The sequence below is a fragment of the Anomaloglossus baeobatrachus genome, chromosome 3 (assembly GCF_048569485.1).
Source record: "Anomaloglossus baeobatrachus isolate aAnoBae1 chromosome 3, aAnoBae1.hap1, whole genome shotgun sequence".
NCBI classification, from domain to species: domain Eukaryota; kingdom Metazoa; phylum Chordata; class Amphibia; order Anura; family Aromobatidae; genus Anomaloglossus; species Anomaloglossus baeobatrachus.
The window spans coordinates 98,615,070-98,631,119 of record NC_134355.1 but is presented as its reverse complement, the minus strand read 5'-3'; the positions used below and the strand labels follow the sequence as shown (position 1 = coordinate 98,631,119).

The following is a 16,050-nucleotide window of genomic DNA, read 5'->3' as shown; positions in this document are numbered from 1 at the left end:
ATGGACTCACCTGTCCTGGGACGTCGCTTTGGCCGGCGACCCGCCTCCTTATTATGGGGCCGGGTCGTACGGCGTCACTGCAACGTCACACGGTAGGCGGCCAATAGGAGCGGAGGGGCGGAGATGAGCGGGATGTAAACATCCCGCCCACCTCCTTCCTTCCGCATATCCTACGGGAGCCGCGGTGATGCCGGTAGGAGATGTTCCTCGCTCCTGTGGCTTCACACACAGCGATGTGTGCTGCTGCTGGAGCAAGGAACAACATCGGACCATCGCGTCAGCGTAATTATGGATTACGCCGACGCTACACCGATGATACGATTACGACACTTTTGCGCTCGTTAATCGTATCATCTAGGCTTTACACACTACGATGTTGCCTTCGATGCCGGAAGTGCGTCACTTTCAATTTGACCCCACCGACATCGCACCTGCCATGTCGTAGTGTGCAAAGTACCCCTAAGACTACAGAAAAATGTAAACAAAAAAATCTTTTTCTTGCTCCAATGTTAGATGAGTGCGCAGGAAAAATAATAAGATTTGTGAAAACTGATTTATCATTTGGGGTACACCAAATTTCGATCGTAATATGCACCATGTGTCTGTTGGGGACTATGCATCAAGCTACTGAACACCGTGCTCAGGGGATTGTAGACTTGCTTGTAGGCAGCAGTTGCAGCATTTGCTGTATTTCTTGCAGTTTCATTATTCATCAGCTTTATATAACTCTGGGCACGTCTTATCTCTTTACCTCTGAATCTCTCCATCGTCTCCATATTCCTGAGGATCCCTCGGGGACTGTGTGCGGCATAGACTGCAGCAGCTTTGTACTGGCCATGAACAAACAGCTCATTAAATCTGCGAGGACACAGTACAAATTCAATGTCAGGGCGGCTAGGAAAATAACATAGTGTTCAGATAAATACACGTATCACCCGCCACATGGGCATCACACTTAATAAGGTTAATTAGCTGTACACTGGGTTTTCATGGTCTATAATAGTTTTCTTTGTTCCATTAGAAAAAAATGTCTGAATTCTTAGTGATGCTTTCTAAAATAATTTACACCGTGTATCTGTTCTCAGGCGATCCGCAGCATAGATCACCATGAACGTGTGAAAGGGCATGTCACAGGTGTAACAGTCAGTCATGTGGCTTCTGGCCATAGAAGGTCACAGCGTTTGGCTGTGCAGAATTCTCCCTGACTTTCCATTGTTCCTGCTGTTAGCATTCATTCGTATACGTAGTTTTCCTGATGGATTCATCTCTCCCCCTTTTGGACCCAGTAGGAGCTCGACTTTCACCCAGCTGTTGATCATCAGTATTCCCTTGGTGTTTAAATACCCTTTCTTTCCTTTGGACTGTGCTGGTGATATTTTCAGTTTCTTCAAGCCGAGGTTGCAAGCTGGTGGCTTGTACTCCTCTGTGGTATTGTTGCTGAAAACTCTGCTGAACTTCTACTACCTGAGCCATCTAATGAAAACTAATTCATGCTTGTCACCTGTCACGCTCCCCGGGTCCTCGGCTCCCCTCCCTGGGTCCTCTGCTCCGCTCCCCGGGTCCTCTGCTCCGCTCCCCGGGTCCTCAGCTCCGCTCCCCGGCTCACCTGCCATGCTCCCCGCTCTCCAACCTCCGGTGCCCGTCCTTCCCAGGCCCCCTGGTCTCCGCTCCCGGCGCCCGACGGCTTCCCAGGTCCTGGCCGGCTCCCCTGCGTCCTCCTCTCAGCTTCCTTCCCTGGCTTCTGGCACCCGGGCCGCGCGCATGCGCATTAGGGCGCGCGCGCGGTCACTGACCCTTTCTTAAAGGGCCAGTGTCAAATTACAGGAAATGATGCACATAGGTACAGGGTATATAGGGGGTTAATGTCCAAGGGAGCGGGGCCTGTTCTTCGTGTTTTCCCAAGCTAAGAGTCAGGTCTCCTTGTGTTTTGTGAGATACTTACCTCTCTATCTTCTAGAGCCGATCCTGCATCGCCATCCGGTTCTGCGGTACCTCGAACCCCGAACGCTATCCATCTGCCATCCTGACAGTCCGTACCATCTCGGATCCCTGCGGTGACCCGTCATCTCGCTCCAACGGTTCCGGACCCCGCCTGACACCATCACGGCTTCCGAACCTGAGCTCCGTCACCCGGACCACCATCAGTGACCTCGTGGTCCCAGGGACTTCTCCATTTTCTCCCAGTGCACGGACTGTCCTGCTACCTACAGTGCTCCGGCTACCGGACTCCTTTCCCTCATCCGGGAGTTCGGCCCAGTGGATCCACCTCCAGGGTCTACCCGTCCATCTGGCCCTAACAGTAAGAACAGGCCATGGATCCCGCCGAAGCACTAGCGGCCTTGCATGAGGAACTCCAACGCCAGCGTGAAGTTCAGACCCGCATGCTGAACTTTATGACTTCCGTGGACACCCGCCTGACCACGCTACAAGCGGCAGTCACGTCTTCAACATCCCGAGCCTCCACTAGTCAAGCCACGGAAGCCCGCCGTACTCCAGTCAACGGCCTCTGGTGTCTCCGTCCATGAGCCCATGCAGATCGACCGTGTGCGACAGTCTGAACAACGTCGAGCAGAGCGGCTCGCCAAGGGTCTCTGCTTTTACTGCGGAGAGGGCACACACCTGCTACGCGCCTGTCCAGAGAGGCCGGGAAACTCCAAAGCCTAGGGTTGGTAGGAGAGGCCACCCTAGGTGCTGGGACTCTCTCAGACCCAGTCACATGGACTGTGCAAGTAACAACGGGAGAGACGCGGTTTACGGCTGAGGCGTACCTCGATTCTGGGGCAGCAGGCAATTTCATCCAGCAGGCCACGGTGGACAAGTACCAGGTGCCTGTTACTCCACTCGACAAGCCCCTCGTGATTGCCTCTGTGGATGGGAGACCTCTCTCTGACACCATCTCCTGGATCACCAAGCCGCTTGAACTGCGTATCGGTGCTCTGCACACCGAGAACATCGCTCTCTACGTCCTCCCACATATGTCACATCAAATTCTGCTGGGTCTTCCCTGGTTGCGGACACACGAGCCTTCAGTCAGCTGGGGCACTGGTGATATTACTCGATGGGGGCCTTCTTGCCATGAGAGGTGTCTGAAGACCATACAACCCATCCGGCGACCTCCGGTTCCCGAGTCCCTACCGGGACTGCCCTCAGCCTATTGGTCCTTCGTGGACGTCTTTGACAAGAAGGAGTCCGAAGTACTTCCGCCACATCGTCCTTACGATTGTGCCATTGACCTGCTCCCAGGAACTACACCACCTCGAGGACGGATATATCCACTGTCTCCAGCCGAAACAAGGGCCATGTCTACGTACATCACAGAGAGCCTGGCTAAGGGATTCATCCGGAGATCCTCCTCTCCTGCTGGAGCAGGCTTCTTCTTCGTAAAGAAGAAAGAGGGTGACCTACGCCCATGTATAGACTACCGGGGATTGAACCTAATCACCGTGAAAAACAAGTACCCCCTGCCGCTCATCCCCGAATTGTTTGATCGGCTCAGAGGAGCTCGTGTGTTCACCAAGTTGGATCTTCGGGGTGCCTACAACCTGGTCCGTATCCGCTCAGGGGATGAATGGAAGACCGCGTTCAACACTCGCGATGGGCACTATGAATACTGCGTGATGCCCTTCGGCCTGTGTAACGCACCAGCTGTCTTCCAAGAATTAGTGAACGATGTGTTTCGGGACCTTCTCTACGTCTGTGTGGTGGTATATCTGGACGACATCCTTGTCTTCTCTCCGGACCTCCAGACCCACCGAGAGAACATGCAACTGGTTCTACAACGACTGAGAGAGAATCGTCTGTACGCCAAGTACGAGAAGTGCGTCTTCGAACAGTCTTCTCTCCCCTTCCTGGGGTACCTCATCACCGATACCGGACTGCAGATGGATCCCAAGAAGGTCTCCTCCATTCTCAACTGGCCTCCTCCTTCTGGACTGAAGGCAATCCAACGCTTTCTCGGATTCGCTAACTATTACCGCCAGTTCATTCCTCACTTCTCGGCTCTGACTGCTCCTCTCTCCGCTTTGACCAAGAAGGGGGCTAATCCAAAGGACTGGTCACCTGCGGCCAACGCCGCGTTTGGCGCTCTAAAACGAGCCTTTGCCTCCTCTCCTGTACTCCACCGTCCAGAGTTAAACCGCCAGTTCACCTTGGAGGTGGATGCCTCCTCCTCGGGAGCCGGAGCAGTGCTCATGCAGAAGTCCTCCTCCGGGAAGATGGTGACGTGCGGTTTCTTCTCCAAGAGCTTCTCCGCGCCTGAACGCAATTACACCATCGGTGACCGAGAGCTATTGGCGGTCAAACTGGCTCTGGAGGAATGGCGCTATCTTCTGGAAGGAGCAGTGTACCCTGTCATTGTTTACACGGACCACAAAAACCTGGAATACCTGCGGACTGCTCAGCGACTGAACCCACGGCAAGCCAGGTGGTCCTTGTTCTTTGCCCGGTTCGACTTCCAGCTTCATTTCCGACCCGCAAACAAGAATGTACGCGCTGATGCCTTGTCTAGGTCTTTCGTGCCCATGGAACAGGAGGAAGAGACATCTCAACCCATCATCTGTCCAAGCAAGATTATTCCGGTGGCTCCTGTCACCCTGGCCCAGATACCGCCCGGGAAGACCTATGTCTCTGAGACTGACAGGCAAAAAGTGTTACACTGGGGCCATGCCTCGAAAATAGCCGGTCATGCAGGTCAGAAGAAAACATGGAGCGCTATTGTACGTCATTACTGGTGGCCATCCCTGCGCACGGACGTCGCCTCTTTTGTCTCTGCCTGCTCCTCCTGTGCCAGGAACAAGACACCCAAACACCTGCCATACGGCCGTCTTCTGCCTCTTGCCTCTGCCCATACCCTCAGTTCCCTGGCAGCACATAGCGATGGACTTTATTACGGACTTGCCATTGTCCTCCGGACACACAGTCATATGGGTCGTGGTGGATCGATTCTCCAAAATGGCCCATTTCGTTCCTATGGCTGGACTGCCCTCTGCTCAGGAACTCGCGGACGCCTATATACATCACATCTTCCGCTTGCATGGCTTTCCATCACACATAGTGTCCGACAGAGGAACTCAGTTCACCTCCCGCTTCTGGAGGGCTCTCTGCAAACATCTGGGAGTGACTCTAGACTTTTCATCTGCCTACCATCCTCAGTCTAATGGCCAAGTGGAGAGGGTCAATCAGATATTGACCTCTTTCTTACGTCACTACGTGAACGCCCATCATGACGATTGGTCCACGCTTCTTCCTTGGGCAGAATTCTCCCATAATCACCACGTCAGTGAGTCCTCCTCCAGTTCTCCCTTCCATGTCGTCTACGGACTTCAGCCGTCTGTCCCATTGCCTGTATCCTCGTCCTCGGACATCCCTGCTGCTGATGCAGTACTCCGTGACTTTACTACCATTTGGGACTCAGTTAAGGCGTCCCTTGCACGGGCAACCCTGCGGATGAAGAGACACGCGGACAAGAGACGCCTAGATCCTCCGTGTTTCTCTCCGGGAGATCTCGTCTGGCTTGCTTCCAAGTACATCCGACTGAAGATACCATCCTACAAGCTGGGACCTCGCTACATCGGGCCGTTTAAAGTCCTTGGCAAGATCAATGAGGTTTCCTACAAACTACAGCTCCCGGCCACAATGAGAATACCCAACTCCTTCCACGTCTCTCTGCTCAAGCCGGTTGTCCTTGGTCCCTTCTCCGCTGCCGCCAGCCCGGCTCCTCCTCCTATTGCTGAGGACGACATCTATGCGGTAAGGGATATCGTGGCCATGAAGACCGTACGTGGTCGGCAGTTCTTCCTGGTGGACTGGGAGGGGTATGGTCCTGAGGATAGGTCCTGGGAGCCCAGGGAGAACGTGGGCACTCCTCTGATCCGTGCCTTCATGTCCTGGTTGCGGGGAGGGGGGCGTGGGGGGGGGTACTGTCACGCTCCCCGGGTCCTCGGCTCCCCTCCCCGGGTCCTCTGCTCCGCTCCCCGGGTCCTCTGCTCCGCTCCCTGGGTCCTCAGCTCCGCTCCCCGGCTCACCTGCCATGCTCCCCGCTCTCCAACCTCCGGTGCCCGTCCTTCCCAGGCCCCCTGGTCTCCGCTCCCGGCGCCCGACGGCTTCCCAGGTCCTGGCCGGCTCCCCTGCGTCCTCCTCTCAGCTTCCTTCCCTGGCTTCTGGCACCCGGGCCGCGCGCATGCGCATTAGGGCGCGCGCGCGGTCACTGACCCTTTCTTAAAGGGCCAGTGTCAAATTACAGGAAATGATGCACATAGGTACAGGGTATATAGGGGGTTAATGTCCAAGGGAGCGGGGCCTGTTCTTCGTGTTTTCCCAAGCTAGGAGTCAGGTCTCCTTGTGTTTTGTGAGATACTTACCTCTCTATCTTCTAGAGCCGATCCTGCATCGCCATCCGGTTCTGCGGTACCTCGAACCCCGAACGCTGTCCATCTGCCATCCTGACAGTCCGTACCATCTCGGATCCCTGCGGTGACCCGTCATCTCGCTCCAACGGTTCCGGACCCCGCCTGACACCATCACGGCTTCCGAACCTGAGCTCCGTCACCCGGACCACCATCAGTGACCTCGTGGTCCCAGGGACTTCTCCATTTTCTCCCAGTGCACGGACTGTCCTGCTACCTACAGTGCTCCGGCTACCGGACTCCTTTCCCTCATCCGGGAGTTCGGCCCAGTGGATCCACCTCCAGGGTCTACCCGTCCATCTGGCCCTAACATCACCCTAGTGTCTTCTATATTTGTTTAGTGGGATTGACGAAGAGCTCATCCCATCCATTCCCTATTTAGGATCCAGCAGTAGAGATACCTAGGGTCAGGTATCCGGCTCGGCGCATAGGTGTGGAAGCTATCTAGAGTGGTGAGGAACCCATGGACCAGCAGTAGGTTTGTCCAGGAGTCACCATCTTCCCTTTCCTTAAGCACAGAGTTTCCCTTCCCTTTCGCCATGCTCTTGGTACTCCCCCGTACCTAGCGTGACAGGGAGACTCCACAGAAGAGGGAGCTTTTAATGGACCACTAGACTGACAACTGACTGATCAGCAAAATATATGATCACTTTATCATCATGGGGCTCCAGCTGTTAGGATCCACACCAATTCTGAGAATGAAGGGTTCATAGTGCTATATCCCTATCAAGTTTTTCATTGAACAGTGAATCAATGTGGGTCCCAGCCGGTGAGCCCCACAATCATAAATTGCTGGTATATCTTTAGCAGTATGACATCATTTTATTTAATACTCTGCAGTAGGGTTACCTTTAGGCTGGACTCACACGAGCATATGGCATCCGATGCGATCTGCTAATGACCCTCGGTTCAGGCTCTGCTGCGAGCATGAGCCGAGTGTCATGTGACTGTGACCCGATCCTGCAATGGGGTCACAGCTGCGAAGCTGAGGGCGGGTGCTGCGAAGGAGAGGGAGGGGTTAATCCCCCCATCTCCTCCATTGTCAGCCTGTGCGTATATCGCACTGCACTGGGATAACATCCGAGTGCAGTCCGATGTTTCTCTCGCACCCATTCACTTAAATGGGTGTGAGTGATATGGCTCTCGCAGAAAATTGCAACATGCTGCTACTTTTCTCGCATCCAGAATCTGGATGAGAAAAGCTGACCAACTGCTCGCCCTCATTGACTAGGATTGGTCAGAGAGAAATGCGAGATTTTCTCGCATTGCACTCATCCGATTTCAATGCTTGTGTGAGCGCACCCTTAAAACCAACAACACACAGACTTTAAAATGTTTATCCAAGCAAGTGTCTCCATAAGTAAAGTTTACTATATATCGCTCAGAAAAAATGAAGACTTTAACTTTATAAAAATAAAATGTTAATTTTTGGGGGTGGAAATGTCATGTAAAATAAAAAAAGAAGGGAATTTTGTTTACTTACCGTAAATTCCTTTTCTTCTAGCTCCAATTGGGAGACCCAGACAATTGGGTGTATAGCTTCTGCCTCCGGAGGCCACACAAAGTATTACACTTAAAAGTGTAAAGCCCCTCCCCTTCTGCCTATACACCCCCCGTGCATCACGGGCTCCTCAGTTTTGGTGCAAAAGCAAGAAGGAGGAAAAGTTATAAATTGGTTTAAAGTAAATTCAATCCGAAGGAATTTCGGAGAACTGAAACCATTCAACATGAACAACATGTGTACACAAAGAACAACAGCCCGAAGGGAACAGGGGCGGGTGCTGGGTCTCCCAATTGGAGCTAGAAGAAAAGGAATTTACGGTAAGTAAACAAAATTCCCTTCTTCTTTGTCGCTCCATTGGGAGACCCAGACAATTGGGACGTCCAAAAGCAGTCCCTGGGTGGGTAAAATAATACCTCGTAATAGAGCCGTAAAACGGCCCCCTCTTACAGGTGGGCAACCGCCGCCTGAAGGACTTGCCTACCTAGGCTGGCATCCGCCGAAGCATAGGTATGCACCTGATAGTGTTTCGTGAAAGTGTGCAGGCTCGACCAGGTAGCCGCCTGACACACCTGCTGAGCCGTAGCCTGGTGCCGCAAAGCCCAGGACGCACCCACGGCTCTGGTAGAATGGGCTTTCAGCCCTGAGGGAACCGGAAGCCCAGAAGATCGGTAAGCTTCGAGAATTGGTTCCTTGATCCACTGAGCCAGGGTTGATTTGGAAGCCTGTGACCCTTTACGCTGGCCAGCGACAAGGACAAAGAGTGCATCCGAGCGGCGCAGGGGCGCCGTACGAGAAATGTAGAGTCTGAGTGCTCTCACCAGATCTAACAAGTGCAAGTCCTTTTCACACTGGTGAACTGGATGAGGACAAAAAGAGGGTAAGGAGATATCCTGATTGAGATGAAAGGGGGATACCACCTTAGGGAGAAATTCCGGAACCGGACGCAGAACCACCTTGTCCTGGTGAAACACCAGGAAAGGGGCTTTGCATGACAGCGCCGCTAGCTCAGACACTCTCCGAAGTGATGTGACTGCTACCAGGAAGACCACTTTCTGCGAAAGGCGTGAGAGAGGAATATCCCTCATTGGCTCGAAAGGTGGTTTCTGAAGAGCCATCAGCACCCTGTTCAGATCCCAGGGTTCTAACGGCCGCTTGTAAGGAGGGACTATGTGACAAACCCCCTGCAGGAACGTGCGTACCTTTGGAAGTCTGGCCAGGCGCTTCTGAAAAAACACAGAGAGCGCTGAGACTTGTCCCTTAAGAGAGCCGAGCGACAACCCTTTTTTCAATCCGGATTGAAGGAAGGAAAGAAAAGTGGGCAAGGCAAATGGCCAGGGAGAAAAACCCTGATCAGAGCACCAAGATAGGAATATCCTCCACGTCCTGTGGTAGATCTTGGCGGACGTTGGTTTCCTAGCCTGTTTCATAGTGGCAATGACCTCTTGAGATAACCCTGAAGACGCTAGGATCCAGGACTCAATGGCCACACAGTCAGGTTGAGGGCCGCAGAATTCAGATGGAAAAACGGCCCTTGAGACAGCAAGTCTGGTCGGTCTGGTAGTGCCCACGGTTGGCCCACCGTGAGATGCCACAGATCCGGGTACCACGACCTCCTCGGCCAGTCTGGAGCGACGAGTATGGCGCGGCGGCAGTCGGACCTGATCTTGCGTAACACTCTGGGCAACAGTGCCAGAGGAGGAAACACATAAGGGAGTTGAAACTGCGACCAATCCTGAACTAAGGCGTCTGCCGCCAGAGCTCTGTGATCTTGAGACCGTGCCATGAATGTTGGGACCTTGTTGTTGTGCCGGGACGCCATTAGGTCGACGTCCGGCATCCCCCAGCGGCAACAGATCTCCTGAAACACGTGCGGGTGAAGGGACCATTCCCCTGCGTCCATGCCCTGGCGACTGAGAAAGTCTGCTTCCCAGTTTTCTACGCCCGGGATGTGAACTGCGGATATGGTGGAGGCCGTGGCTTCCACCCACATCAGAATCCGCCGGACTTCCTGGAAGGCTTGCCGACTGCGTGTTCCCCCTTGGTGGTTGATGTATGCCACCGCTGTGGAGTTGTCCGACTGAATTCGGATCTGCTTGCCTTCCGGCCACGGCTGGAACGCCTTTAGGGCAAGATACACTGCCCTTATCTCCAGAACATTGATCTGAAGGGAGGACTCTGTCGGAGTCCAGGTTCCCTGAGCCCTGTGGTGGAGAAAGACCGCTCCCCACCCTGACAGGCTCGCGTCCGTCGTGACCACAGCCCATGATGGGGGAAGGAAGGATTTCCCCTTCGACAGAGAATTGGGGAGAAGCCACCACTGAAGGGAAGCCTTGGCTGCCCGTGAAAGGGAGACGTTCCTGTCGAGGGACGTCGACTTCCCGTCCCATTTGCGGAGAATGTCCCATTGAAGTGGACGCAGATGAAACTGCGCAAAAGGAACTGCCTCCATTGCTGCTACCATCTTCCCTAGGAAGTGCATGAGGCGCCTCAGGGGGTGTGACTGGCCTTGAAGGAGAGATTGCACCCCTGTCTGTAGTGAACGCTGTTTGTCCAGCGGAAGCTTCACTATCGCTGAGAGAGTATGAAACTCCATGCCAAGATATGTCAGTGATTGGGCCGGTGTCAGATTTGACTTTGGAAAATTGATGATCCAACCGAAACTCTGGAGAGTCTCCAGAGCAATGTTCAGGCTGTGTTGGCATGCCACTTGAGAGGGTGCCTTGACCAGCAGATCGTCTAAGTAAGGGATCACCGAGTGTCCCTGAGAGTGTAGGACTGCTACCACTGCTCCCATGACCTTGGTGAAGACCCGTGGGGCTGTCGCCAGGCCGAAAGGCAGTGCCACGAACTGAAGGTGTTCGTCTCCTATGGCGAAACACAGGAGGCGCTGATGCTCTGGTGTAATCGGTACGTGGAGATAAGCATCTTTGATGTCGATTGATGCCAGGAAGTCTCCTTGGGACATTGAGGCGATGACGGAGCGGAGCGATTCCATCCGGAACCGCCTGGTTTTTACGTGTTTGTTGAGCAGTTTTAGGTCCAGAACAGGACGGAAGGATCCGTCCTTTTTCGGTACCACAAACAAGTTGGAGTAAAAACCGTGACCCTGTTGCTGAAGAGGAACAGTGATCACCACTCCTTCCGCCTTCAGAGTGCACACCGCCTGAAGAAGAGCATCGGCTCTCTCGGGGCGCGGAGATGTTCTGAAAAATCGAGTCGGAGGACGAGAGCTGAACTCTATCCTGTAACCGTGGGATAGAATGTCTCTCACCCATCGGTCTTTTACCTGTGGCAGCCAGGCGTCGCAAAAGCGGGAAAGCCTGCCACCGACCGAGGATGCGGTGTGAGGAGGCCGAGAGTCATGAGGAGGCCGCCTTGGGAGCGGTTCCTCCGGCGGTCTTTTTAGGACGTGACTTAGACCGCCCTGAATCGGAGTTCCTCTGATCCTTTTGAGGCCTTTTGGACGAGGAGAACTGAGACCTTCCCGCGGGCCGAAAGGACCGAAACCTCGATTGTACCTTCCGTGGTTGAGGTCTGTTTGGTTTGGACTGGGGTAAGGATGAGTCCTTTCCCTTGGATTGTTTAATGATTTCATCCAATCGCTCACCAAACAGGCGGTCGCCAGAAAATGGCAAACCGGTTAAGAACTTTTTGGAAGCGGAGTCTGCCTTCCATTCACGTAGCCACATGGCCCTGCGGACCGCCACCGAATTGGCGGATGCTACCGCTGTACGGCTCGTAGAGTCCAGGACAGCATTAATGGCGTAGGACGCAAACGCCGACGCCTGAGAGGTTAAGGACACCACTTGCGGAGCAGATGTACGTGTGACTGCATTAATCTGCGCATGACAAGCTGAGATAGCTTGGAGTGCCCAGACGGCTGCGAATGCTGGAGCAAAAGACGCGCCGATAGCTTCATAGATGGATTTCAACCATAGCTCCATCTGTCTGTCAGTGGCATCCTTGAGTGAAGCCCCATCTTCCACTGCAACTATGGATCTAGCCGCCAGTCTGGAGACAGGAGGATCCACCTTAGGACACTGAGCCCAGCCCTTGACAACGTCAGGGGGGAAGGGATCACGTGTATCCTTAAGGCGCTTGGAAAAACGCTTATCTGGACAAGCTCGGTGTTTCTGGACTGCCTCTCTGAAGTCAGAGTGATCCAGAAACATACTCAATGTACGCTTGGGAGACCTGAAACGGAATTTCTCCTGCTGAGAAGCTGACTCCTCAATTGTAGGAGCTGGTGGAGAAATATCCAACACCTGATTGATGGTTGCTATAAGGTCATTCACTATGGCGTCACCATCAGGTGTATCCAGGTTGAGAGCGGTCTCAGGATCAGAATCCTGATCTGCTACCTCCGCTTCATCATCCAGAGAGTCCTCCTGCTGAGACCCTGAATAGTGTGATGAAGTCGAGTGAATTTCCCAGCGAGCCCGCTTAGGCGGCCTGGGACTGCGGTCCATGTCAGAGACCTCACCCCGGGATCCATGGGTCACCCCAGGAGCACTTTGCTGCTCCAATTGAGGGGGGCCTGAGGTCAATGATTGAACAGTGCCCGGGGCCTGAGTCACCGGTCTGGACTGTAAGGCTTCAAGTATCCTAGCAGACCATTTATCCATACTCTCAGACAGTTTGTCAGCAAATACTGCAAACTCCGTCCCTGTCACCTGGACAGTGGTAGCAGGTGGTTCCACCTGGGCCACCAGTAGCAGAGGCTCCGGCTGAGTAAGTGCCACAGGGGCCGAGCATTGCACACAATGAGGGTCAGTGGAACCTGCTGGTAGTATAGCCGCACATGAAGTACAGGTTGCAAAGTAAGCCTGTACTTTGGCACCCTTGCTTTTTGCGGACGACATGCTGTTGTCTCCTCTGAGTACAATCCAGGAGGGTATATAGCCAAAAATCAACAGTGCGACCGTACAGTGTAAATGTATAGCATATAAGCCTATATATATATGTACACTCCGGCACTCAGTGGGGCCAGCACCTCAGGTGCTGCTTACCGACCGCTAAAAAGCGGTTGTGTGATCACCAGATTCCCTGCCTGAGCCTCCCAGAGCCTGTTGTCTCTCCTCTCCAGCGTTAGAAGTGCTGACAGGAATGGCTGCCGGCATTCTGTGGGGAGGAGGGGGCCGTGGGCGTGCTCTAGAAAGTGCGGGAATCTGGAGCCCCACTGTGCTGAATGAGGGGGGAGGAGGATACAGAGTATGCTCCAGCCCTCAGCGCTGACGTCCTGTACAGCGTCCCGCCCTTCCCCTGACTGACAGGCCTGGGGGCGGGAATATGCGATACTAGGCCGCAAAAGCCGGGGACTAAAGTTATAAGCGCGTCCGGCATATAAGCGCAGCCGGCGCGGTAGTCCCCGGCGCACTAACACACCCAGCAGTGCTGCAGTGTACATGGCACAAGCGCTCCATGCGCTTTCCCCACGGGGACACAGAGTACCTCAAAGTAGCAGGGCCTTGTCCCTGACGATCCCCGGCTCCTGTCCAGCAGATTCCCCAGGGGCTGCGGAGGGAGCACGGTCCCCTGTGCCTGGAGACCGATTAGGATCCCACTTCACCCAGAGCCCATTAAGGGATGGGGAAGGAAAACAGCATGTGGCTCCTGCCTATGTACCCGCAATGGGTACCTCAACCTTAACAACACCGCCGACTAGAGTGGGGTGAGAAGGGAGCATGCTGGGGGCCCTGTTATGGGCCCTCTTTTCTTCCATCCGACATAGTCAGCAGCTGCTGCTGACTAAGATGTGGAGCTATGCGTGGATGTCAGCCTCCTTCGTACAAAGCATAAAAACTGAGGAGCCCGTGATGCACGGGGGATGTATAGGCAGAAGGGGAGGGGCTTTACACTTTTAAGTGTAATACTTTGTGTGGCCTCCGGAGGCAGAAGCTATACACCCAATTGTCTGGGTCTCCCAATGGAGCGACAAAGAAAACAAAAACCAAAAAAAACAAACTGCTGTGTATGTTTTGCTATATTGATTTTAATTTGGCATCTGATACTAGAAATCTTATATAGAGGTTAGTAAAATTGATTCAGAACCCACTGGAGAACATATAAAAATAATGGCAATCTCAGGCGACCTTGGTGCATACACACGGGAAAAATTATTTTGTCTCTGTCTTGTTTTACTTTCCCATGACTATATTAGGGTTTGTAAGATCTTAATGGATGATCTGGCCTAAAAACATTGGAGGTGTGTGGCCTGCGTACCGTGTGGAGAAGCCTTCACCATTGACAAGTACATCTGTACCTTTCAACATATTCCAGCAAAGCCTCGGCTTCATGGTTCTTCCTTGGATCGAGATCCTCAAATACATTTGTGGAAGTAGTGTCATCTGCAGGATGAAACAGGGTCAGCGATTGGAGAAATATGCTGCCTTTCAGACAACGCTCAGGTCAGGAGAGATGACTAACCTCTGACTGCTAATGTAACTTTAGGGCTTCTCATATAGACAAAAGATGAAGTCACTGATTCTAAGAGGATGAAGTAACGTGAGAATACAGAATAGAAGCCACTGGAGGATGTCATTTTATAGGAGAAATGATTTCCAGTGATGTTCAACAGTAGAAAGGATCGGCTATCCTCACCATGGAGAGAGCCGTTCCCCTTCACCGGCTGTGCAGCGAACTGAAGCTGGCCCCTTTCTCTTGCACATGGCCACAATAAAGTGCCTGCAAAGCGAGGGTCCCACAGTGCTGCTGTGAAGAAACAGCATTGCAGACCCTTCATTCTTAGTAATGGCGGGTGTCAAGAGGTCAAGTCCCCACTATGCCGTATGCCATAACCCTTTAATTTTCAAGTTTGTGATAAAAACAAAAACGCTAACCAATCAAATATCTTTTATGCAGAAGGTCAAAATATTTTTCTTTAGAGAATTTTGAAGGCACATTCACACAATGAGGCTGATTCATCAAATTGGTCTTGATAGAAAACTGGAGTAAAACACCAGTAACTTTTGGCATTTCGCCCAGCTTTGCCAAAAATAGGAGGAGATGGGATAGGGGGAAACGAGCGAAACGCCACATCCCCTCTAATTCATGAGGGGCTGAGGAGTAATTATGCCAGAATTCTTCCTCCAATCCCCGACTGGAGTAAGGTTTGTGGCGGGGTACACCTGATTTATTAAGAGGCATGAGCCGCTTCATGAATCCGGCACCTGACACTACACACCCCCTTATGAAGAGCGGCATGAACAATGTCAGTCATGATGAATCAACCCGAACGTCTCTTTCACACAGATTTAGTATACAGTGTATATTCTCCATCAAAATTTGTTTTTGAGCAACCTGAAATTGGTCTGCAGTGAGATCAGGGTGTCTTTCATTCTATAGCTCACATGAGTACCCTTCCAGTTCTGTGCTACTCCTGTGTGAGATGTAACGGCACCTTGCTCTCATCTCACTACAAAGCTATTACAAGTTGCTGAAGTTTACAAAAATAAAAACTTTACTTTTTCAAGTTCAACATGAAAAATGTTGTAAAGATCCTCTTTAACCATATAGGTTAATGCAGGCCTATTGGCTTCAGCAGGACTCAAAGATGGTGGCCTTATCTAGGTCTATGGCTGCCATGACAGCAGATCGATGGTCTGAGATCAGATTGAATACAAAATGATCACATGATGTGATCACTCAATTTAAAGCCTCGGTCAGGGACAGGCAGCTAGCTTTGATTGCTGCTGTTAGACGCAGGTGCAGGCTGTGTACACAGCTGACACCTGCTCCATACATCCACACATGACATATAATTTAACAGTACATTTTATGCCAGGAAGGGGTTAAAGCTGGCCACATACCACCTACCATTGCTTCATAATGAGAGAATCAGTCTTGATTTAGCTACAGATCTGTCACTTAATTAGTTTTTGTTCTGCCAAAAACCACATACCTATTATCCCCACCAGGTGTGGCTGACAATGTGCAGACCCCTGCCAGTTCAAACTACTAATATACAACAGACATCTCAGAGTAAAGGCCCCGTTACACGCAAATACGTAACAAACGATATATCGCCGGGGTCACGGATTACGTGACGCACATCCGGCATCGTTAGCGACGTCGTTGCGTGTGACACCAACGAACGGCCGTTAACGATCAAAAATACTCACCTTATCGTTGATACGTCGTTCA

General features: G+C 52.5%; 1 protein-coding gene across 1 annotated transcript in view; it reads right to left on the bottom strand.

The window, feature by feature from the left end:
• Positions 1–16,050, bottom strand: part of CLHC1 (clathrin heavy chain linker domain containing 1) — a 59,276-nt gene that overhangs the window by 18,850 nt on the left and 24,376 nt on the right. Inside the window, exons 7-8 of the mRNA XM_075339331.1 lie at positions 14,171–14,255; positions 752–858 (exon numbers count right to left, since the gene is read on the bottom strand). Coding sequence (XP_075195446.1) covers positions 752–858; positions 14,171–14,255 — 192 coding nt within the window. The remainder of the gene's footprint in view (positions 1–751; positions 859–14,170; positions 14,256–16,050) is intronic.